General features: G+C 38.8%; 1 protein-coding gene across 1 annotated transcript in view; it reads left to right on the forward strand.

The window, feature by feature from the left end:
* The first annotated feature begins 1,193 nt into the window (after nucleotides 1-1,193).
* The window catches only part of Faf1 (Fas associated factor 1), a 337,162-nt gene continuing 312,118 nt past the window's right edge, over nucleotides 1,194-26,237 (forward strand). Inside the window, exon 1 of the mRNA XM_028888986.2 lies at nucleotides 1,194-1,645. Coding sequence (XP_028744819.1) covers nucleotides 1,601-1,645 — 45 coding nt within the window. The 5' untranslated portion in view covers nucleotides 1,194-1,600. The remainder of the gene's footprint in view (nucleotides 1,646-26,237) is intronic.

The raw sequence follows: 26,237 nt of genomic DNA on the forward strand, positions 1-26,237 counted from the left end.
CCGCCTGGCTCTGCCTCCCGAGTACTGGGATTAAAGGCGTGCGCCACCACCTCCCGGCTAAATCAAGATCTTAACATGACATAGCGCACATCTTTATATTCAAGGGACTGAATATTTAATTCAGACTTCCTATTTTTTTCTTGGATAATATCCCTAGCCTAAGAAGCTTAGGCATTGGTTCCTTATAGTGATTTTATTACTTCCTATTTTTGTTTAATATTTTTAGAGTTTAAGATACTTTCCAGGGCCTGTATGTGCCCTTTAAAAGTCTTTAAGTTCCTGCTATCTTGTGTCAAGATTGAATACATTCTGTCCCCCTTCCTTTGTCCTGGATGGCAATTGCAAACTGTCATATAATTCATAGACTTTTGGCTGTTTTAGGTAACGGGGATTGCCAATTTCTGACCCTAAGTTGAAAATTTCAGTAATTACGAGTACTTACAGAGTTTTACTTATGAAAGTATTTAAAAAAAATCTATACAAAATAGTGTATTCGAGTTTTCTCCTTGTCTTAGCTCTAAAAATGTTCATATTATAGCAGTAGCAATCTTTTCCCTCGAATATTAATTTAAAATGTTCAGCATCCTTTTGAGGTCTGGATTCTCATCCACCTCTCAGTTTCTAAGTTCCACAGACACATGGTCCTCTGTGTACCTCAGTGTTCGGGTCTGAGCGTGTAGACTGAGAAAAAAGGTTCCAGACTGGGAGTGACAGAATGCAAGCGGCTTTTGACCGTGAGGCTGAGGGTAAGAGACCGTATACGAAGCTGTATTTGGGTGAAACTTTGTCCGAGGAAAACGTACATGTTACACATTCTGCTGGTCAGGCGGGTTATGCGTGTGCTGAGCTGGGCTGAGGCTGGATGTGCTTTGCGTGTGACTCTAACCACGTGAGGCGCCGAATCACATTCCCGCCGTGGCCAGGGGGGAGGCGGCGCCTCCAGGCCCCGGCTTCAACCCAAACCGGAATAACCTGTTGCGGGTCCTCAGGCTCCCGGGAACGCAAATCGGCTTCCCAGCCACCTGGGCCCACGTCTCCGCCCGCCCGCCGTGCGCCAAACGCTTGACAGGCCGGCGGCCACGTGACAGCCGCAAAGCGCCGCTTTGCGACCTTGATGACAGGCAAAATGTGCGACAGCCCTGGCGCTGGCCAACCAGGGGCGGAGGCGGCGGCCGGGGAGGAAGCGGAGGAGGCGGAGGCGGCTGTGGCGTTGGCCCGCCTGCTCGTTCTCTCGCTTTCCCCGCCCCCGCCGGGCTTGCCGCGGCCGAAGGGAGCCGGGCGCGCGCTGTCGCAGCCTGTCCTCCGGGTCCCAGCCGGCGACGGAAGGACCAGCCCGGCATCGAGACCAGCCTCCTCGTCCCGGCGGCTGCAGCGAGGGCTCCGCGGGGCGCAGGCGGGCGCAGGGCGGCTGAAGGTTACCGAGTGCATGAGCACCTAGCCTCCCGCGCTGCCCCGCCCGCCGGCCCGCCGGCCCTCCCGCCGGCTCGCCCGCCAGCCCCTCGCCACCCGGCGGCGGCCGCCGCATCTGCGGCCGCAGGAGGCGCCGTCTCGCTCCCAGGTGCGCGCTTCGTCCCCGGAGCCGCGGAGCTCGGCGGCCGCCATGGCGTCCAACATGGACCGGGAGATGATCCTGGCGGATTTTCAGGTGAAGTGTCTGGCTCTGCTCGCCCCCCCCCCCGCCCCCTCCACCCCCCACCTCCAACTTGGCGCTTCGGCGTGGCAGCGCGGTGGCCTCTTCCCAGCGTTTGTTTGAGCACCGCAGTGGTTGTAGTGTGGGGCTTTTCTATCCTACGTGGCTCAGGATGTGTGTATATTGTGAACCATGGGGAACATGTATTTCATATGCTGTATTGTGTTGTGTGTGTGTGTGTGTGTGTGTGTGTGTGTAGAACGTGTTAAATGAGGTTGAATGAGGATTTTAGGTTTGGGGTTGTTAGGATTGGGGGTTGCTGTGTGTGGGGGCTCTTTCTTAGTTTTATGAGGGATGTGTAGACTATGGGGTTAATTGTGGGGTGTTTGGGTTGTTCCATGAGGAAACTGATGTGTGTGTGGAGTGTGTTGCTATGGGTGTGGTGTATTGTATGAAGGGGAGAGTTGAAAAGGCAGAGTGATGAGGAGGTGATGAAGCTAGCTGGGCTTTGTGTGGTCCATTTCAAAGAGGGGTAAACAGGTGAGGAGACTCTGAAGGCCTTACTGGAATCTTTGGAGGGTGGATAATAAGGAGGCTCCTCTGTGGTATGTTCTGATGTATCTTTGCAGTGAATACACAAACTTAACCCGTTCATATTTGCAGATTCTCCTCCCCTACCCACTTGATTTATTTGGTGTCCTTTCCTCAGGAGTTAATATAAACTAAAGATTATTTCTTTACTGAACCCTTCTATAGTGACACTGGCATGTAAGTATCTTAGCGAGGCCCCCTGAAAGTAGCACCATGTGCGTCTGGAAAGATTGTGAGTTATAAACAATATCCTGTAAATGTTTTTTTTTTTTTTTGCCTTTTGATACTTACTGAAGAAAATATTTTAGTGTCATACACACACCGTTTGGCATTGTGTGTGTCAAATATTGGCAGACTTTTTCTCCAACATTGGCATTACTTCACGGTCTCTGTAGGCATTACTTTTCTATTTACTATTCTGATGACCATTTCCAAGAATTTGCTCTTTTTTTTCCTTCTCTAGTATCTATCTGGTACACTAGGAATATGATTATATGTACATTTTGACCATACTGCAAACAGGGAATTCAGAAAGGATGGTTTTAAAAAGAAATTTGGTCATGATATTTTGGTGTTTGTAGGCTTTAGAATAGGGCTGGGCGGTGGCGGGGCACACCTTTAATCCCAGCACTCGGGAGGCAGAGCCAGGCGGATCTCTGTGAGTTCGAGGGCAGCCTGGTCTACAGAGCGAGATCCAGGATACCCTCCATAGCTACACAAAGAAACCCTGTCTTGAAAACAAACAAACAAAAAGAATAGCTGAGGTCTTTTATCTTTCTTAGACCCTGTCTCTCTTTGTAGCCCAGGCTGGCATCTACTTAAATCCAGTCTTCCTACCTCAGCTTCTCACAGTACTGGGATTAAAATTGTGATCCACTATGTCTACTTCTTAGATGGAGTTTTACCCAGTTTGTGTTTTGATGGGAAAGGTTCTGGACAGCAGCACATAGTGGAATTTACCCAAGCCCTAGTGTGATTATAACTTTGTTTTAATTTTATAAATTTTTAAAAGCTCTAATAACTTGTAGCTACTTTCCATCTTCTGTCAATCACTATGCTTATTATTAATTTTAATTTTAATTTTTTTGAGGCAGAGTTTCAAGATATCTATCTATCCATCCATCCATCCATCCATCCATCCATCCATCCCAGGCGAGCCCGGATTGCTTCCCCAGTGTTGGGATTACAGGAGTGTATACTACCACACCTGGCTCACTATTACTCTTACATTAGCTAAAGGATTGGAAGTTTACGGTCTTTGTTCTCAGAGGCAGAGTCATATTTTTGAGGTATCAAGACTTTTGGTTTGGAAATCAAAATGATTATTTTGGTCACATTCTTAAATTTCAATAACATTCTCTTTTCCAGTCTTTCTTTCACCTTTGAAAATGTTTTATTTTCTCAGTAGCTAGGTATTATACCCAGGGCCTTGTGCATGCCAGACAAGAGCTCTACTACTGGTCTACATTTCCGGCCAAAGAGTTTTCTTACAAGAATGATATTGGAATGATCTTATAGGCCAGGATATACTGTACACATTGGAAAATATAATTGGAGAAAAATACTAATGGCATTTGTGTGAACAATTTTCATATAATAAAAATTTTGCTTAGAACTCTGTGTACTTTAAGCACATTAATCCTTTGTGTGTTTAGGAACCTGTGATCTTACTAATTAAATATCACATCATTTTGTTTGTGTAGTTTTACTTTTATATTGATCATTGTAGTCTTCTGTATTGTAGGTCTTTTTAGTATTAATTTAAAAAGAAGCAATTATCTCTTATAATAAAATCAAGAAATTTATTGTAAGGATTATACCTCAAGACTTGGCCTGCAGATGGGGGGAATGTAGCTCAGTGGTAGAGCACTGGCTAGCCTAGCATATGTAAGGCCCTAGTTTTGATACCTAGTACCACACTCACACAAAATTGCATGTGCACACATACACATGTGTACTCAAACATAGGACATGGTCTGTAGATTCTTGGGTAATACTTGTTTAGTGGAATACCTCCCCAAAGCGAATATAGTAAGAAATTATGTTTTATTTCACGTGCTTGTCAGAATCAATAATACTATGAGAGATCAGCATGCCTGTGTAGAAAGGACACAACTTTAAATTAAATTTTAAGAATACTTGTACATGCTTGTTTAGTGTTGGTGTTTACAATAGAAGATATGGAACCAGCCTAGATGCCCATGAGTATGTGAAAAGTAAGGAAAATGTGGGGTACACAATGGAGTTTTATTCACCTTTAAAAAGGATGAATTTAAGAAAGAGAGTGACGTTAACTCACTTGCAGATCATCTTGTTGGACAAAGTAAGAAAGACTCAGAAGTGCATATATTGCCTGTTTTCTCTAATATACAGATTCCATAGGCCATATGTATGTTTATTTACACACACACACACATACATACTGTGAGATGAAAGAAAGACTATTTATGTGGTGGAAAGGCACCTGAGTGAGAGGAGGGAAGGAGGGACAAATGGCTGCTGAGGAAGAAAATATAGGCAAAGTCCAATGCTGTCTGTGTATGAAACTGTCAGAATGAAACCCATTGTTTTTGTATGCTAACTGATAAATTTTAAAAACTTCCAAAAAGTTTAAAATTTTCCAGAACTTCAAAAAATTTTATATGATTTAATGAAATCATAATTTCTTGAAGTCAAATAAAATTTATTGAGGTTTTGGAAAAAAAGCCCTCAGTTGAAACCTTTACATGCATTTGAGTATTTTCTAATGTTTGTGTTTATTTAATTATGATTATATAACATGAAGAAAGCACTTAACAAGCCTAGTGAAGAAGCCTTTCTAAAATTCTTCCATTTCCTTTTAGGAAAAAAAAAATCAGATTTTTGATCATTGCTGGATAATAGATTATAATAGTATAATGTCTAAATATGAAAAGCTTTTGGGAAAGGAGTCTTGACCATGTTACTTAAAGAGAAAAATGCTTCTTTTAGAATCAGTGAAAAGTTGCTAAGTAGTGGGTAGAAGATTATAGTTCACACTTAAAGGGAGAGGATTGGGACACTGTGGATGGGTGAACTTACTACAGAACAAATTGTCTTTTAATACCCACCCCCTCTCGAGTGCTTAGCTAGCTTGGATAAGGCCCCAGGTTTGATCCCCAGTAGTGAAAAACAAACAGGACTCCCAGTTTTTTTAACTACAAAATTTAATCATGGAAAATATATAACATAATGTCCCATATTAACCACTTTCAAGTGTACACTTCAGTGGTATTACGTATTCATAGCACTGTGCAACCATCACCATTATTCATCTATTTCCACTGTTCTTTCCATCTTTTAAAATGGGAATTCTGGGTACATTAAATAATATCCTCATTTCTCCCTCTTTCTGGCTTCTGGCAACCAACATTTTATTTTCTGTCTATATGAGTTTGACTGTTGTAGGTAACTTATAAAGACTTTTACAGGATTTGCTCTTTTGCGACTGGTTTATTTCACTTAGTGTATGTGCTCTTAGGGTTCATCTATGATGTGGCATGTGTCAGAATTTTATTCCTTTTAACAGCTAACTAATATTCCATATTTGGAAATGCCATATTTTGCTTACTCATTCATCTTCTGTGATAGTTAGGATGCTCATAACTTGTGACTATCATGAATAATGCTGCTGTGAACAGTGCTATAAAATATCTGCTGGAGTCCCTTACTTCAGCTTATTTGGGTGTATTCCTAAAGCTAAAATTGCTGTGTCACACGATAATCCTAAACTGAAATAGGATTTTTAGTCTTTTTGAGGACGTGCCATCTTGTTTTCCTTAGCAACCATACCACCAAAATTTTTTGAATGGAAGAATACTAGCATCTTGTAGGGTCTCTCTGTGTAGCTGCAGCTAGAGTCAAACTTAAGATCCTCTTGCTTCAGTCTCCATAGTGTTGGGTTTGTAAATGTGGGTCACAATACCCAGTTCAATAGTTACTTTTTTTTTTTTAAGATTTATTTATTTATTATGTACACAGAAGAGGGCACCAGATCTCATTACAGATGGTTGTGAGCTGCCATGTGGGTGCTGGGAATTGAACTCAGGACCTCGGGAAGAGCAGTCAGTGCTCTTAACCTCTGAGCCATCTCTTCAGCCCTCAATAGTTACTTTTAAAGTTAGCTCTGTCTAGTCAATTTAGAATTTGGACTATTTAATCAAAAGTGTTCATTCTGTTTGCACAGTATGTTACTGTTAAAGTAGTGGTAGAGTGTAGTACTTATGCTGTTCTGGCAGGCTAGAGCCAAAAGAGGGTGTACATAAATAGCCCGAATTAAAAACCAAAAACCAGACTGCGCCCCCCCCCCCCAGGTTTTTTATAACAAAGAGGTGCATCCAGATGAAAAGTTCAAATCTTATTTTTTATTATGTTTGGTATAGAGTGTTTGTTTGTTTGTTTATTTTTAAGGCAGGGTCTAGTTATGTAGCTCTGACTGTCCTGGAACTCAGAGATTTGCCTGCTTCTACCTCCTAAGTCCTGGCCTTTTTTTAAAAAAAATTTATTTATTTATTTATTTTTTTGTTTTTCGAGACAGGGTTTCTCTGTGTAGCTTTGCACCTTTTCCTGGAACTCACTTGGTAGTCCAGGCTGGCCTTGAACTCACAGATATCCGCCTGGCTCTGCCTCCCGAGTGCTGGTATTAAAGGTGTGCACCACCACCGCCCGGCTAATTTTTTTTTTTAAAGACAGGCTCTCACACCTAGCCCAGGCTGGCTTGAAACTCACTGGTAGCCTATACTGATGTTGAATTCATGCTAATTCTTCTACCTTAGTCTTCCAAGTGCTAAGATTACAAGGGTGAGCCACTATGCCCTTCTAGTAATTGTAGAATTATATAATTCTTTATTATTTTCTATTATAGTATATTCTTTTTCTTCCTTCACAAAAATCACTTTTATCAAGCAAACTTGACCCTGTTTGATCTGTTACAGATGGGAAAATAGTTACTTAAACAATTACAGTTGCTGTCACATCATTCTAGTAATATTAGTTACATCTTATTAAGTTAAAGCAAACGACTTCTATCTATATTTTTCATTTTATTTTGTTTTATAAGACTGGGTTTCTCTATGTATCTTGGACTGCCCTGGAACCTCTTGTGTTGATCAGGCTGGCCTTGAACTCAGAGATCCTCCTGCTTCTGTCTCTAGACATTAAAGGTGTGTGCCATGATGTGAGGCTTTTAGGTCTTTCAGCTCTTTGATTAATGTCATGCTAGAATTTGTTTTTCCATTACAAAAAAATTATAACTTTTTTTGAAATAAGAGATTAGTCTCATAAGTTAGTTTTAATATATTTTGGGAACAAAAGACTGGTCTCATAAGTTGGTTTTCTATTTACATTTTTTTTGTTAGTGACAAATAGGAATCATTGCTCAAGTGGAAAAAAATGAGGGGCTCTTACTGGTAGTGATGTGTTGCTTCAGACTTTCCCAGAAACCAAATCTCCCATACCTGGATAAAGATATTCTTTCTGAACTTAGTTGCTTTGATCATAGATTTCGAGTTTTTTCTTTCTGTCAAATTTAGCATTTATTTTGATGTTATATTTCTTATAGCATGACTTCTATTGGTTTATAAGTTTTCTCATTTTGGGACTCACATTTAAGATTTGATTCACTTTCATATTTCAAGCATAGTCTTCAATGACACTGTTCTCTGGTAAGTCACATGCATGTTGTTGCCACTCCTGTATAACACTTGGCCTTTCTAAATGGTATTTTAATCCTTCTTTCTTTTTCAGTTTGACATAGATAGCTTCTGCAAAGGAGTATGGTATTCCTTGTGATGATGAAGATTAGGGTTTAGCTAAATATATAGGGAATATAGTTAATGGCCGAGGGGTTACCTTGGGTCAGAGATTGAGTACTGTGGTGCAGGTAGTCTAGTTAACCTTTGTCCTTTGTTTCCTTTCTCTTTGCTCTCTTTCCTTTGGGGACAGATCATACTGTTCTAGTATTTGGATTGTAGATTATTGATAAAATAAAGTTTTGGCCGGGCGGTGGTGGCGCACGCCTTTAATCCCAGCACTCGGGAGGCAGAGCCAGGCGGATCTCTGCGAGTTCGAGGCCAGCCTGGGCTACCAAGTGAGTCCCAGGAAAGGCGCAAAGCTACACAGAGAAACCCTGTCTCGAAAAACAAAACAAAACAAAACAAAACAAAAAAATAAATAAAGTTTTGGCATAGAGAATAAAATTTAATAGCTTGTAGTTAGGATATGCCTTTGAGGTTCACACCCCTTGAATTTATTTCACAGTGTTGCCACTCATCCATCTTGTGAGCCTTGACGAGTTATTTTATACATCTGCCTCAGTTTTCCAATATGAAAAATGAATTAGCACCTGTAAAGCTATTAGGTGTCTGAAATAGAAAGTGTTCACATTCTGTTATTTTCATTTTGACCATTTATTACATTGTGTGTGTGTGTGTGTGTAACAAAAATTGGGGTTTATTAAATAAAGAGGGGATTTATTAAGTACTATATACCTAAGAATAAATAAATATATATATACACACACACTCTTAGCCATCTCACTGGCTCTGAGATTCTTTTTCTGTAGTATAAGTTGGGATTCCTATAACCAAATAGAGGTATCTGAGAAAAAACTCCTTAGGAGGCAGAGCTGGAAATGTTGAGCTGCATCTTTGAAATCTCATCTAGAATTTCCTGAAGCATTATTACTTCAGTAATTTTGTAGTAAAATGAAGGTCCCATAAGGTTTCTAGACCATTAGAATTGGATGGATTAGCAAGGGGCCAGGGTCACTAAAGTGAATCTCAGATGTCAAACACTGACATTTTTATACTGGAAGTTTGGTTTTGCTTTGGTTTGATTGTGACTACCCTGACTTTTTCTGTTAATAAGAAAGTGTCTTGATTGTGGTGTTTGAGCACAGGATTGGAAACCTAACTAAGACAGAAATTTATGCCTGAGGGAATTAATTTTTTATTGTCTGTGGAACCCTCATTGACATTCCCTGAAGGAAATGCTAGGCAAGACAATACTGATGTCTCGCTGTACCCATCAATAGCTAGCTCTAGACCTATAACCAGACTTAAAGCTGGCTCCTAGAGGGGAGATAGAAAGTGTAGTCCATGAGGAGGTTGTAGTCACAATGAAAAGTATAGTCACAATAAAGGGGTAGTCGTTCCTACCATATTTATCTCTTTAACTCTCCTATTTGGTCTGGGCAGAAGATAGATGGATCATGGAGAATGATAGTTGACTAACATAAACTTGATTAAGTAATATCTCTGTTTGCAGCTGCTGTACCAGATGTGGTTTCTTTACTCGAGTATATTTAATACATCTCCTGGTACATGGTGTGCAGTTATTGATCTAGAAAATACTTTTCTTCAATATCTGTCCATAAGAGCCCCAGAAATGATTTGCTTTCAACTGGCAAGGCCAACAGAACCCCTTTACAGTTTTACCTCAAGGGTATATTTAACTCTCCATCCCTGTATCATAACTTAGTCCAAAGGGATCTTGATCATCTGTCTCTTGCTCAAAATGTCATACTTGTTCACTATATTGATGGCATTATGCAGATTGAACAAAGTGAATAGGAGGTAGCAACTGTTTTGAATTTGTTGGTAACATATTTGCATCAGAGAATGGGAAATAAATCTAACCAAGGGCCTCAATTCAAGGGCCTCAGTGAAATTTCTAGGAGTCTGGGGGTGTGGGGCATGCAGAGATTATTCCTTCAAAGGTGAAGGATAAATTATTGCATCTGGCCTTTCCCATAATCAAGAAAGAAGCAGAGTGTTTAGTGGGCCTATTTGGATTCTGGAGACAGCACATTCTTCACTTGGATGTGTTTCTCCCCTATATATCAAGGGACATGGAAAGCAGCTAGTTTTGTGTGGGGCCTGGATCAGGAGAAGGCTTTTCAACAGGTCCAGGGTGCTGTGCAGGCTGCCCTACTGCTTAGACCATGTGAACCAGCAGACCTGATGGTATTTGAGGTGTCAGTGGCAGGTAGGGATGTGGTTTGGAGCCTTTGGTAGGCCTCTATAGGTGAATCAAAAAGGAGAGAGACCCTTGGGGTATTGGAGCAAGGCCCTACCATTGTTTGTAGACATTTCTCTTTGAGTGATAGCTCTTGGCTTGCTATTGTGCTCTAGTGACTGAATGTTTGACAGCAGGCCACCAAGGTACTATGCAAACTGAGCTGCCCATCATGAGTTGTGTGTTATCTGACCCACCATGCCATAAAGTAGGATGTGCACAGCAGAAATTCATTATCAAATGGAAGTGGTATTTACATGATCAGGACTGAGCAGGTCCTGAGTGCACAAACAAGTTACATGAAGAAGTTGCCCAAATACCTATGGTTTCTGCTGTTACAGTGTTTTCTTCCAAACATGGTGTGTCCTATGATTGGTTGACTGAGGAAGAGAAGACTAGGACCTGGTTTACTGTTCTGCATGTTCTGCAGGCATCACCAACTACAGCATTAAAACTTCTTTATGGGACAATCCTGAAAGACACTGTTCTATGTGAAGTAGAAAGAACTTCAGCAGTACACATGATTGTACATTTTGCTGGGAAGGAGAAATGATCAGATGTATGATTGTTTACTGATTGATGGGTTATATAGCCAGTGGTTTGGCTGAATGATCAGGGATTAGAAAGAGCATGACTGGAAAATTGTTGAGAAAGACATTTGGGAAGAAGTATGTGCATAGATTCTGGACAATGGATGTGAAGATATGTTGTTGTTAGTTTTTGCTCTTTTGAAGGGCCTGCCACTCTGCTCTCAAATCACACATGGAGGCTTATTCTTAATTATAAATGCCTGGCCTTAGCTTGGCTTGTTTCTTGCCTGCTTTTCTTAACTTTAAATTAGCCTGTCTATTTTTGGCCTCAGGGCTTTTATCTTTCTTTATTCCTGTATACCTTTTCTTTCCTTCTTAATCCATGTCTGGCTGTGTGGCTGGCCCCTGAAGTCTTCCTCTCCTTGTTCTCTTGTTCCTTCTTCCCTTTCTTTCAGATTTCTCTTTCTACTTCTCTCTGTCTGCCAATCCTGCCTATCCTTTCTCCCGCCTCACCATTCGCCATTCAGCTCTTTATTAGACCATCAGGTGTTTCAGGCAGGCACAGTAACACAGCTTCACAGAGTTAAACAAAGGCAACATAAACAAAAGTAACACTCCTTAAAATAATATTCCCCAACAAAGATACTTGTGTCCCGTGTAAATGCTCATCAAAAGGAGACCTCAGCAGGGAAAGAATTCAGTAACCAAGTAGATAGGATGACCCATTCTGTGTACAGTGAGCCTCTTTACCTTGCCTTTCCTGTTATTGCCCAATGGTCCCATGAACAAAGTGGCCCATCCTGGAATTACTTTCTTATAAAGTTTGCCCATAAGAGAAATGATCCCATTTAAAAGAAAATCATTGCTACTGCCTTCAGTAAAACCAGTTTTTTCTGTATGTTTTGGTTGCTTTACAATATAAGATATTTGAATGTTTCTCATGTAATATATGGTTATACCTCTAGAGAGTACAGTTGTCAGAGAGTGCACTTAGGTAGAGCAGCTGGAGCTATAGTATTTTGATAATTGTTCTCTGAGTAAGACAGTTAACCTTTAATGGAGCTCTGTCTAGACTCCTATCTAGTTTACAAGTAGACTAGATGAAGTCAGATATGAGTCTAGACAATTACTTGGTAGCAGTAGTTGAAGATATTTAGTTAGAATGCATGTAGTCTATGTTAGGGGTCAGCAAATTACAGCCTGAGGGCCAAACTACCACCTGGTTCTGAAGACACAGGCCTGTTGGTACCTACAGTCACTCATTTTTGTTTGTGTCTCTAGCTACTTTTGCCCTCAGTAGAAGGGCAGAGTTGATTATATGGACTACAGAACCTGAAATATTTACTAGATGCCTTACAGGAAATTTTCCTGATCTAGATTAGTGGTGATTTCTGTTCCCCAAGGGGACGGGACATTAAGCAATGTCTGGAGATGTGCTGTTGGCATTTAAGGTATAGAGGCTCAAGATATTGTTAAATGTCTGTAAAGCATGGGAAATTCACCCACAATGAATTATCAGGTCTTAAATGTTGATAGTGCTAAAAACTGATCTAAATCAATGGATCTCAAATTTTAGTGTATACCAGAGTAACTTAGAGGGTTTGCTAAACCATAGGTTATTCAGTGAATCCGGAGTTGGATCTGCAAATTTCATTTGTATCAGAACTTAAGAATCACTTTATTAAGGAAGACTTTTGAAATTACATCCATGCTTTTCATTCTTTGATTTTATGATCCATTTGTATGACTTAGAAAAAAGATGTATTTCTGTGGAGACTTGGTGTTGGACTCTTATTTCCTTTGGGAACATTTCTATTTATTCTTTAAGAACTCATGCCCTGTCTTTTGTATATAACATTCACAACACAACCTATACACCTACTGAGGCTTGGTAATTTATTTATTCTGTATTTGCTCATGTTTCTCTCTTTTTTTTAATGGTTAATGATCAGTTTACATATTTTACCACCTACTGCCAGTTCTTGGGAGATCAACTGCTTATTTCTTAATCATCTGTTACTACAGAAACTCGTAAGAGATAATTAGTGAATATTTATTAGAATAAGACTGCTATGAAAAAATAGAACTTAAATTTTATGGATTTTGTGCATACACACACACACTTATACATGTGTAGATATGTGGGCATGTGTGCCTGTGGAAACTGCAGGGCAATCTCAAATGTTGTCCCTCTGGTGCTGTCCACCCTTTCATTTATTTACTTTTGGGGACAAGTTTTCTTATTGGCTTGGAATTGGTCAAGTAGTTGGGCTGGCTGGCCAGTGAGCCTCAAGAACCTGCCTGTCTTCTCTCATATGTGTGTGGCATCATGCCTGTTTCCTTTTTTGTTAATATATGTTATATATACATGTGAGTGCATATACATGCATATTTATTGTGAATGATGGCCCGTGTGGAGGCTGGGGGCAGTGTTCTTGCCACCTTGTTGGAGGCAGACTCACTTGTTTTGCAGCTTCATATACCAGGCCAACTGGCCCTTGACCTTCTGCCTCCACCTGCCATGGGTGTGCTGGGGTTACAGGTATATACTTTGGTGTCCAGCTCCATGTGGGTTCTGGGGTTCCGATGGCAAGCATTTTAACTACTGAATCATTTCCCCAGCTCTAAGGTAGAAATTTTGATTTTGGGTTTTTTGAGACAGGGTTTCTCTGTGTAGTTTTGGTGCCTGTCCTGGATCTTGCTCTGTAGACCAGACTGGCCTTGAACTCACAGAGATCCGCCTGGCTCTGCCTCCTGAGTGCTGGAATTAAAGGCGTGTGCTACCGCCGCCCGGCTAGAAATTTTGATTTTTAAATCAGAATTGTTCATCATGTTAAATACTAGTCATTGACATTAAAGTGAGGTTGGCAGATAATTTCAAAAGGTAGTCTGGCTGAATTAACAGAATAATTGCACCTGCCTTCATATTTATTTGTGGTTATAGAGGAATTATTGAGCTAGAAAGAACGAGTGTAAATTGTGGTAAAGGAAAAAGGAAGAGTTTTAGGTTATATGTACCCAAATAGCTTTAGAGTTAGGTTTCAGTCAATTTTAACCCTGTCTTTACTATGCTCTGAATTATTTAATAGTTGAATTGTCATTCAGAAGTGTTAGTGAGAGAAAGTTTAAATTTTTTCCTTTTGTTTTTGAGATTATAATTACATTATTTTCTTTCCTTTCTCCAAGCCATTTCATATACCCATCCTTGCTCATTTTCAAATTCATGGCCTCTTTTTTCCATTAATTACTGTTTTATGCATATGTTTATACATCTATATTTATAAATACAACCTGTACAGTCTGTATAATGTTACCAGTACTTAGGTTTTCAGGGCTGACCATTTGGTATTGGGTGCTCTTTCCTGGAGAAGACTTTCACCCACTTTCAGCATTCCTTAGTTGCTTGTAGTTATTTGTGTAAGGTTGAGGTCTCATGGGCTTTCCTCAGTTTACTTTGACATGTCTATTGGTGTTATCCTTGTTCAACATGGTTAGGCAGTCATGTTGATGAGACTTTATGGATGTAGCTTCTCATATTAGTAATGAGAGACAATCTCATAGCAAACTCTCTGATCCTCTGGCTCTTAAAATATTTCAGGACTCCCCCCCCCCCCACTCGCATCCCAGTGTTCCCTGAGCCTTAGGTATGAGAGTGTTTTATAGATGTATCTATTGGGATTGGGCTCTACAACTCTGCATTTTGATTGGTTGTTTTCTGTAATTGACTCCATCTGTTACATGGAGAAGTTTCCTTGGAGGGGTGAGGACTATTTATCTATGGGTTCAAAAGGGCAAATGTTTAAATTGTTGCTGTGGATTATGCTGGTTTAATAAAGTGGTGGTTGTAGTTTCTCCTTTAAGATCCATGACTTCACTGACACTGATTTGTAATGGGCGATTATGTAATTTATTGACTGTAATGAGGATTTGTAGAGTTTTAGGAAGTAGATTCAAAAGCAGCTAGCTGCCTAAACATTCCTTTGGTTGTTGCTAACTCTTTTTAGGTGAAAAAGAAAGTTTTTGTTTTTAAACTAAGGTTTATTCTAGAGTAACAGCTAGTATAAAGTTGTGTTTTGACCAGGCAAAGTCTTCTGTGCCTTTTCACACCATAGTCCTAGATTTGTGTGTACTTACATTTGAGTGTGAAAGGAAACAGATTTACAACTTTTGTGGCAGAAAACAAATTTGCTAGAATTTTGGTTTGCTTGAGAGATGGAGGATAAAATGTTTTTTGTTTCAGTCTTTTCTTTGGAGGAAATCTTTGATACTGTGACATGACATTGTGATCTGTAAATGTGCTGGGCCGTATTCATAGCTATTCTGGGACACATGTGTCCTGTGGGCTGCAGGTTGTACTTGTCTGGCTTAAAACAAAGCCACAGGTTCAGTGGGGTCTTCAGTTCACAAAAGTCTTACCTTAAACTTAGGCCTGGTTCACTGACGATTTAGGAGGGCTGGAAATTGACAGTACCTGCTTAGCTTCTGGATCTGTTGAGTTTGCATCGGCCATGTAGACTGGTAATAGATGTAGCTGCTCTTTGGGTAGAACTCAAGACTGTGCTATATTTGCCTTAAAAAACTTAATTTATATATACTGACCCTTTCCTACTGCTAACAGTCTAACTACCTATTGGCTACTTTGAAAGCTATAGACTGTCAGATTAAAGGAGGTGGAGGCAGGAAGATTAGTAGTTCAAGGCTAGCCTCAGCTACAGAGTGACTTAGAAGCCATCCTGAGCTATGAGACTTTGTACAAAACAAAACATAGCAGAGCAAAGCAAAGCTAAGTAAAACAAACCATTCATAAAGCTGTGATAGGGTTATAGGTATGCCACCACACCTGCCTTTTATTCCCCTTTCCTTTCTGTTTTTTTTTTTTTCCCCTGAGATAGTCTTAATATTTTGTTCAGGCTAACCTCATATTCTTAGGTTCAAATGATTCTCCTGAGTCAGTCTACCAGCAGTGTGTCTGAATTGATGGCTTTTTCACTAGACAGAGTCCCAAGATGATGAGTGGGATCACTAGACAAGTGACAATACTTGTATACAGTAGGGCTAGAGTTATTGAAATCTCCTAAGACCAACTTTGTGTGTTTTCTTATCTTTCTCTTACAAAGCCACGAGGGCTTTATACCATCTAAACACTACAGCATGATTAACTTTATACCCTCTTAATTCCTCGTGATGGAGATTAAACTCCAGTCTGGAATTTTTCAGTTGCATCCTCTCTGCTCTTGGGCTCCAAATGCCGCTGGAGTTAGCCCCTCTGCCTTCAGGCAGCTCCTACCACATGTGCTTCTACCCATGATCCCCTGTGTGCATTTTTCAGACAGTGGCTCCCTCTCCTGGTGGGTTGTGGGCTTTCCCTGGACCCCCTCCTTGGACTACTGCCACACTAGGTAGCTGCCTTGACACTTGCTTGGGCTTTTACTGTTCTATGCAGCAGCAATCAGCCTCATATTTCACCATCATCTTCACTGTCATTGTCAGCAGATTTGGTGAGACAACTGAGAATTCTTAAAGGGGGAATTAGTTTAAAGAAAAGGGATTGACATAATGTTAATTATCATTTTGATAATTCTTGTTTTTATTCCTAAAAAAGTTGGTTGATATGAGTGCAAAGATACAAGTCTTAGAAAAACTTATTAAAGCAGATCATAGAGATATTCAGACCCAGACAGAGGAATTTAAAGGAGAACCAACCTCACCATTACATTATAAAATTAGAGAGGAACAGCCTAAGGTTATTGAACAACCAACTGTAATTTATCCAGTCATTTTACAGGAACAACTGCCAAATGACAGGTGTCCCCAAGGCTATGCAAGAGCTAACTGGACTCTTGTGGAAATGTTAGATTTGAGGCGATTTAAGGAAGTGATAGTCTCATATAGTATGCATTCACCTTTTGTGAAGCAGATGTTAAATTCATGGTCAACAGGTAACAGAATTGTCCTACAAGACTGGAAAGACTTAGTTACAGCAGTATTGGAATCCGGTCCTCAGTTACAGTGGAGGACCTGGTGGACAGATGAGGCTAGGATTATTCAACAAGGAAGTAGGGCTAGAGGTATTGAAATCTCCCAAGACCAACTTTTTGAAGAGGGCAATTACGCTGATGTACAAAGAAAGTCTCTATGATGACCATACCTTGGCTCTATGCTGTGCAGCAGCATTGAATGCTTGGGACAGAACTGAAGAAGTCAGAAAGAAAATTGAGTTATTTACTAAAGTTATACAGGGCCCAAAAGAAACCTTCACTGACGTCGTCTTCTTCTTCTTCTTCTTCTTCTTCTTCTTCTTCTTCTTCTTCTTCTTCTTCTTCTTCTTCTTCTTCTTCTTCTTCTTCTTCTTCTTCTTCTCCTTCTTCTTCTTCTCCTTCTTCTCCTCCTCCTCCTCCTCCTTTTCTCCTTCTCCTTCTCCTCCTCTTCCTCCTCCTTTTTCTCCTTTTAACAAAGATTGACTTTAGCTGTAAATAGAATGATACCGAATTCAGAAGCTAGACAAATAATAATTGAATCTTTGGCTTTTGAAAATGCTAGTTCACAATGCAAAAGGGTATTTGGGCCTTTAAAGGCAAGATCAGCACTCATAGAGGAATGGATCTGAGATACAGTCAGTATTGAATTTCATAACCATGATGATGCTTGGATAGGAGAGGTGATTTCAAGAGGCTTGAAGAAAAATCAAAATGTCAGGTGTTTTATTTGTGGCAAACAAGGTCACCTAAAAGGGAATGTAGACAGGGTGTTCCTAGAAACAATGTTTTTTTTTTTTTTTCCCTAGGAATAATCCAAACAAAAGGTCCCCTGCCTTCAGGAGTATGCAGAAGGTGCCACAAAGGCCGACATTAGACCAATGAATGTAGATCAACAAGAGACAGACAGGATAACCTTTTGCTGTTGGGAAATGCCCTGTGGGGGTCTCTTGCAGGTCCCCATGTCAAATTTGGTTCAGTCATTCCCTGTCATCGTGGGAGAAACCCCTCCCCAGAGCAATTAAAGGACCTAATGTCTATTGTAAAACAACAACAACAACAACAACAACAACAAACCATACTGCTCTGGATGATAAAACAGTTTTAGAAGAGTAAAAAAAAATTTCAGGAAACTGTAAAGCAAATATTTTGGCAGACGTTTATAAATGATCAAAGACCAAAGCTAAAGGTACGAATAAATGACATTGTAATTCAAGGTCTTGTAGACATGGGCAGATATAACAATAATTGCTCCAGAATCTTGGCATCCAAATTGGCCTCTTGAGGTAAATGTTCAGCTGTTAGGAGTTGGAACTTTATCTCAGGTAAAACAAAGCGCAAGATGGGTCGAATGTATAGGGTCAGAAGGACAGGAAAATTAAAGCCATATGTGGCTAATATAGCAATGAATTTATGGGGACATAATTTGTTACAGCAATTGAATACCCAGATTAACATTCCTCCAATCTCAGAAACAAACCATAAACTAACATATGCTTCTGGGAAAAATATTAAAAGGTATTATAAAGAACAGTCACTGACCATTCAGGTTGTACAAAAACAGGGTACAGCAGCTGTTGATCTTTCAAAGATATCAACAGCCCTACCTTTAAAATGGTTGACTGACAAACCTGTCTGGGTGGAACAATGGCCTTTGACATCAGAAAAATTACAGGCCTTAGAACACCTGGTCCAGGGGCAGCTAAATGCTCAGCATATTGAGGAATCTCCCAGTCTTTGGAATTCTCCTGTATTTGTTATTAAAAAGAAATCTGGAAGTGGAGAATGGTAACAGATCTAGAGCTGTTAATAAGGTCATTCAGCCAATGGGCTCTTTACAGTCTGGAATTCCCCTGCTTTCTCTATTACCCAAATGATGGTTTGTTATAGCCATTGATTTAAAAAACTGTTTCTTCACTATACCTTTACAAGAAAAGGATAGAGAAAAATTTGCCTTCACCATGCATGCCTACTTATAATAATTCTCAGCCTGTTAAGAGTTATTGCTGGGCGGTGGTGGCGCACGCCTTTAATACCAGCACTCGGGAGGCAGAGGCAGGCGGATCTCTGTGAGTTCGAGGCCAGCCTGGGCTACCAAGTGAGTTCCAGGAAAGGCGTAAAGCTACACAGAGAAACCCTGTCTTGGAAGAAAAAAAAAAAAAAAAGAGTTATTAATGGAAGGTTCTCCCACAAGGGATGTTAAACAGCCCCACCCTGTGCCAATATTTTGTAGGACAGCTGTTGGAAATGATTTGTGTACAGTTACCTTAATCTGTAATTTACCATTATATGGGCAATATCTTACTGGCTGATTCAAATGTAGATACTTTAGAGAAAATGTTTGAAGAAGTAAAGAAAATTTTGCCTGTGGGGGGTTACCAATTGCTCCTGAAAAAATACAAAGAGGAAATTCTATTAATTATTTAGGATATAAAATAGGCTTACAAAAAATTCAACCCCAAAAGGTACAAATCAGGAGAGATCAATTGCGAACTCTTAAATGACTTTGAAAAATTGCTGGGAGACATTACCTATCTATGGCCCACTTTTGCAGTAACAACTCAAGAACTGATTAATTTGTTTCAAACCTTAAAAGGTGACAAGGACTTAAATTGTTCAAGAGAATTATCAGCTGAAGCTGAGAGAGTATTGGCTTTAGTGGAAAAGAAATTACAGGATGCACATGTGGATTGTTTGGATCCAGAGCTTGATTGCATGCTGGTTATTTTATCCTCTGCATTTCCCTACAGGGATTTTAGTGCAGAGGGAAGATATTATCTTAGAATGGATATTTTTACCCCACAGAGTGAAAAATTAGACATATGTGGAAAAGGTTTCTGAGTTGATTCTAAAAGGAAAATTGAGACTTTGTCAACTAGCAGGAATAGACTCAGCAGAAATTGTAGTGCCTTTTACTAACGCTGAAATTCCCTCTTTATGGGCAGGAAATGAACATTGGCAAAGATCCTGCAATAATTTTTTTGGGAGAGATTAACAACAAATATCCCAAAAGCAAGAGAATTCAGTTTCTGGTCCTCACGCCTTATATATATAATGTCCTTCTTCACATTGTATGGGGAACACCAATATCTGGAGCCCATAAAGTCTATACTGATGCAAATGAATCAGGAAGGGAAGGTTATAAATCAGGAAATTTGAATAAAGTGGCTCAAAGCCCTTATGATTCTGTTCAAAAGTCAGAATTATATGCTATTCTCATGGTATTATTGGATTTTCCAGAACCTTTTAATATAGTTACTGGCTCTCAATAATAGAAAGTTATTTTACATTTTGAAACTGCTGAATTTATTCCAGATGATATGGAATTGACTTTGTTATTTATTTAGTTACAAGAAATAATCAGAAATAGAAACCATCCCTTATATATATCACATATTAGATCCCATATGGGTCTACCAGGCCCTCTAGCACAAGGTAATGATAAAATTGAGCAACTATTCATAAGAAATGTGCTAGAAGCCTCAGAATTTCATAAAAAAACCCACTATGTCAATAGCAAAGGTTTGAAAAAGGATTTTTCCATCACTTGTCAACAAGTCTAGGAAATTATAAGAAAATGTCCTACTTGTTCGTTGTATACCCAAACTCCACTACTTAAGCAGGAAATAATCCAAAGGGTACTTAAAGAAATGAAATTTGGCAAATGGATGTATTTCTTTTTGCAGATTTTGGAAAATTGAAATATGTACATCATACCATAGATACATATTAAGGATTTTAGTGGGCAATTCCTATGAGTTCTGAAAAAGCTGACTCTGTAATTATATATCTATTAGAAGTCATGGCCATCATGGGGATACCTGTACAGATTAAGACTGACAATGCTTCAGCATAGTCTGGTAAAATGAAACAGTTTTTTTGCATATTACAACATAAAGCATGTTACAGGTATACTACATAATCCTACAGGGCAAGCAGTTATAGAAAGATCTAATTGAACTCTAAAGGATATGCTAAATAAACAAAAATGGGTAATAAAAACCCACAGAGGTAGATTGTATAATGCTTTATTAACTTTAAATTTTCTAAATGCTAATGAGAATGGAACAACAGTGCGGACAGATAATAGAAAAAAACTACTGAATTAAAGCAGCCTATATACTTTAAAGATGTGTTGGCCTCAGCATTGAAACCAGGATATGTGTTACGTTGGGAAAGAGGTTTTACTTTTGTGTCCACAGGAGAAGAAAAGCTATGGATACCATCAAAATTGATAAAGATTAGATTTGTACAAGAGAGACCTCTTGATTAGAAGAGGTGATAATTCATCAAACAGCGTGAACATTCAATGTAAATTAACTTATAAGACTAACAAATTCTTTTCATTTGATCAGATATAACTTGCCAAAAGGGAAACTCTCCAAAGTTAGGGTTGGGGCAGGGTTTTGTTTTTCTTTCCAGGAGAATGAAGGCAGCTAGCTAAGGAATCTGAAGACCACTGAACAAATGAGACATCTGAAGAAAAAGGGCAAATAAATCATCCAGAGAAAATGTCTCAAGAAAAAGAGTAAATTGATCTATTGGTATATCACATTTCCAACAGGATACAATTTCATAAATCTTCACAAATGTTTGTTTCTGCTGTTCTCTACAGACACATAATACAAATGGTCTTTGTAGTCCTAGTCCAATTTAAAAATTAAAGCTAGTTTTGGAGTTGGAGTGTGGCTTTCTTCTTTTCTAAACCCAAGCATACTTGTTAAAAGAAAAGGAAAATCCAAAATCTCTGTCTTCTGTCAGAAGAGCCACTTGATATGGGACAGAAAAAAAAACAAAATTAAGGGACTATTCTATTGCTACTAATCTCATGATCCTTTGGTTTTATTTTGACTCTTTAAAACTTTTCTTAAGGTATAAATATCTCAAAATTTATAAAATATATGTATATATATATATTTTAAACTTTTTGGCATGATATTGATGGTCATATAGAGTACTAACTAATTTTAGAAAAAGACTTCATCTAGTTTCTTGTACATGATCTCGGGTTTGAGTCTATCAGGTAACTAGGAATTAAGTTTTTATACTCTTGATGTATATAACAAATTATCGTCCTTTAACCTCTTTGAGATCTGTTGCATATGACATTTAAAATGTTTAAAGTTTTCTGCAGTGAACCATGACCATGCCTTACAGCGACCTTTGAAATCTCTAAGAGGAGGATGGGGCCCTACAACGATTCCACCTGGACTGTGGAAATGCCACTAAGCTGACAAACACTACCTAAGGATCAGCTTTGGACTACAAACTGCTCAGGACAATTTCAAGGTGGCTGGCTGAGATGATCCAGCCTCATAGACTACTTTAGCCAGGACTTGAGACAAACCCTGCACTTTTCCCAATTATTAATTTTTTTCGGGGTCCCCTAAAGATGTTGTTGCTCCTAGACAGCAGGAAGTAATTTTAAGAACACAGTGCTCACATTCCCAAGAGGTGGGATGGGTGATTTTTGGTCGTTCAGTGGGTTATGGATATTTGTCATTGTTTAGGGGGGTTGGTTACAAGTTGTTATTGGTAATGGTCAGGAAAAATGTTGAACAAAGATTATATTCAGGGATCTGGTTCTAAAGAAAAAGGGGCATATAGAATAGGATAAAAAAGTAGATTATTGAATCTACTTTTAAAAAGCTACTAGTTTTAAATATTTTACATTGGCTTGGATTTTTGTATATTCAAATTTGAGGTTATTTTTGTTTACTGTACTTATAGAAATGATAGGATAAAAATGTAGATTAAAGAATCTACTTTTAACCCAAAAAGCAACTACTAGTTTTAAATATTTTACATTGGTATGGATTTTTGTTTATTGATACAAATTTAAGGTTATTTTGGTTAGAACATACTGTACATACATTTCTACTCTTGTTCAAGGTATTACCTGTACATTGTAACTTTCTAGTCCTTAAAAGTTATTATTATAAACTTTTTAGAATAATAAAGAAATGTGGGTTAGTAGTTAGTCACCTATTACAATCAAACTTGTAGTCATGTTAGATATGTTTTCAGGGTCAAACAGAGATATATTTAGATAGACAGGTGGTCTTCAAACACTTCAGAGAGCTATAGAATATGGCATTTAAAGTGTCTTAATAACATAATTTTTTTTTTTAAATGACAATGAGACATGTCTACTCTTGGAAGCACCAATCTACTTCAGAGAAGATAATGGGCATCAAGGAAACTCCATATGGAATTTACTTTCGTTGTGGGAAAAGTTAGCCACTGGGCAAGAAACCGCTCTTGCCTTGACTACTGGCAATATGTTGTCCAAATTGGACAGCAGGACAGAAAAGAAATTGACTGCACAACTTTGCCAAGACAAGGTGGGACAGTCCTTAAAAAATCCTGCTTCACAGATAAGTCTTTCAGATGTAGGCCAAAGATGGATGCCTCGATGTTGCAGGAACCTTGGATGACTGTCCAGGAAGTTAGCTGTTTCTGTCATTTCTTATTTTTGGAAGTTGTTTGCTCTGTACTTTCTGTTTACTCAGGTAATATTATATCCTTCTCAGGTCTCTGATGGAGGTAAAGACTAGATAGTTATAGTTTTCATTGTTACCAGACTCAGAAAAGATACTCACAAAAGAGATATAAAGTGTATAAGGTTGAGAGACATAAAAAGATAGTTTGAGTTGGTAATGCAGGTTAAGATAGAAAATGAATTAGGTACAACACTTTGGACTCACCAAGATAGGATAGATAATGGAGTATTTTCTCTGAATTTGTCAAATGCTAATGGACTAGACATTGCTAATGTAATTATTGCCTGTATAAATTTGTATATAGTTATTTGTATAGATATATCATATATAGTTTTTCTTTGTTAGTTAAAACCTTTGGTTTTTATTTAGACAAAAAGGGGGAAATGTGTGATATTTTGTTTGTGTTCTGACAAATAAAGCTTGCTTGGAGATCAGAGGGTAGAGCTAGCAACTAGTTAACCACAGAGGTCTGAGCCATCTCTTCAGTCCCTCTACCAGCTCTTATAACTTAAATTAACCCATTTCTATGAATTTGCTTTCTGCCTTGTGGATTTATTACCTTTACTTTGTATTGCCCTTGTTGCTTTTCTGCTTCCTTTGTGTCTTGCTGGCGACTCTCTGCATCTCTGTCCTTCTTTCCAGCATCTCTCTGCCCTGAAAATCTTGCCTACCTATTGGCCGGTTAGCTTTTTATTAAACCAATCCAAGTGGCAAATCTTTACAGTGTACAAAAAAATTATTCTACAACAAAACCGTTTGTATTTGTCAGGCTTCCATTGTCTGCCTGTCAGTCTTTACAGATTTCTGTGTAGCATTGTTCCCTGCAAAGTCTTTTCTCATGTATACTTGCTTCCTCCTCTGTGTTTCTTATTTGTATACATACATTCTTTATTGTAGCAATCACATAACCTCTAAATATGTGTTTGTCTTTCTTACTAAACTTTGAGTTACATACAGTGCAGAACTAGTTCCATATTCATTTTGGCATGTTTCTGCTGCCTAACAGACTTCTTTTTTTTTTTTTTTTTTTTTTTTTTTACACAGGTTATATTCTTACTGAATACTCATTCGAATTCTAGTTAAGTGAGCTTGAATTAAAAACCAGTTAATTATTTGAAAGAATTGACTTTTTTTTTTGATCCTGATTTTGTCATTAATGTGTAACAATTTTAAGATGGGCTTGGTGGCTTGTGTTTACAGTCCTGGCATTAGGAGGCTGAAGCAGGAGGATTGTGAGTTCAGAGGCCACAGCTTTGGCTACATATAGCAAGTTTGAAATGAGTTTGTGTTATGTCAGACTCTTATCTCAATAAAAGCAATTACGGCTAGGGATATAGTTTAGTTGGTCGAGTGCTTGGTTAGGTTGTGCCAAGACCCATTTTAATCCCAGCACTGCAGAACCAGGTTGTGTGGTAGCACATGCCTGGAGACCCAGCACTTGGAAGTGGAAGTAGGAGGATCAGAGGTTCAAGGCCATTCTCAGCTGCATAGCTAGTAGCCTGGGCTACTTGAGATTATGTCCCAAGAAAACAAAATATAGATTGTGATGGTTAATATTGATTGTCAACTTGATATGATTTAGAATTAACAAGGAGACAAGCCTCCTAGCACATCTAGGAAAAATTATCTAAATTTAGTTAGCCTCTGGGCATGCCTGTGAGATATTATCTCAGTTAAGTTAGTTGAGGTGGGAAGACTCACCTTAATTGTTGGAGGTAGTATTCCATGGGCCAGGAATCCTGAGATTCATAATGAGAAACTAAGTAGAACCCCAGCATTCATTGTACTGTGCTTCCTGTGATCCTGCATGCCATGTGACCAGCCCACTCCTCAAGATCCTGCAGTCGTGACAGACAGTATCCTGGAACTGTGTGCTAAAATAAGCCCTTCCTAAAGTTGATTTTTGTCGTTATTTCGTCATAGTAACGAGACAAGTAATTAACACAAATACAAAAGGCAAAAACAGATAAATAAAACCAAACCAAAGGACTAACCAACCAAATAAACATAACCCAGCCCCTCACAAACAAGTTAATAATGGTGGCACATACTTGTCTAGCACTGAGAAGGTAGAGGCCCGACAATTGCTACAAGGTCACACAAGTCTGGTCTGTATGATGTGAGTTTCAGGATAGCCAGGATACATAGTGAGACCATCTCAAACAACAAAAAAATAACAAAAAACATAAACACCCAAGAAACAAAAGATGTAGCTGTTTTAGCTTTGTGTTATTTGTATATGGAAATGAACATCAATTTGTTAGTTGTTATTGAATGCTCTGAGACTTAGAGCTGTGTCATGTTCATCTCTATGTTGCTAGAACCTAATCTCTTGCTTCAAAAATATTAAGTTGAAATTAGGTGAAAATCATCTGTAGGCAAGAGTTTAGCGAAACTATAAAAAAACCCAAAGTGAGAAGAAAATCTGAGAAATACTTTGGAGCAGAACATTTCATGAAGGGAACAATGGTAAGAATGATAACTAACTCCTCATCATAAACATTGGAATCCAGAAAATAATGGAATGTTTGTCAAACATTGAAAGAAAACATATTACTGAACTAGAACTTTACATGCACAACTTTCTTCAGAAAGTGACAATGAAATAAAGACGTTTTAGCACATGCCTTTAATCCCAGCACTCAGGAGGCAGAGCCAGGTGGATCTATGTGAGTTTGAGGCCAGCCTGGTCTACAGAGCAACTTCCAGGACAGCCAGGGCAACACAGAGAAACCCTGTTTTGAAAAACCAAAACCAAAACAAACAAACAAAAAAAAAAAAAAAAAAAAAAAAAAAAGAAAAGAAAAAATACAAGTATGTAAATGAAATAAATTGGAGGAATTGTTGCTAACAGATCTGGGTATCATAAAAATGTGAAAAGACACTCTTTAGGCGATAAAGAAATGGTACTAGATGGAAATAGGATCTACAGAAGAACTAAAGAACTCTGGAAATACCATGAGTATAGATATGT

This window comes from Peromyscus leucopus, chromosome 2, assembly GCF_004664715.2.
Source record: "Peromyscus leucopus breed LL Stock chromosome 2, UCI_PerLeu_2.1, whole genome shotgun sequence".
NCBI classification, from domain to species: Eukaryota; Metazoa; Chordata; class Mammalia; order Rodentia; family Cricetidae; genus Peromyscus; species Peromyscus leucopus.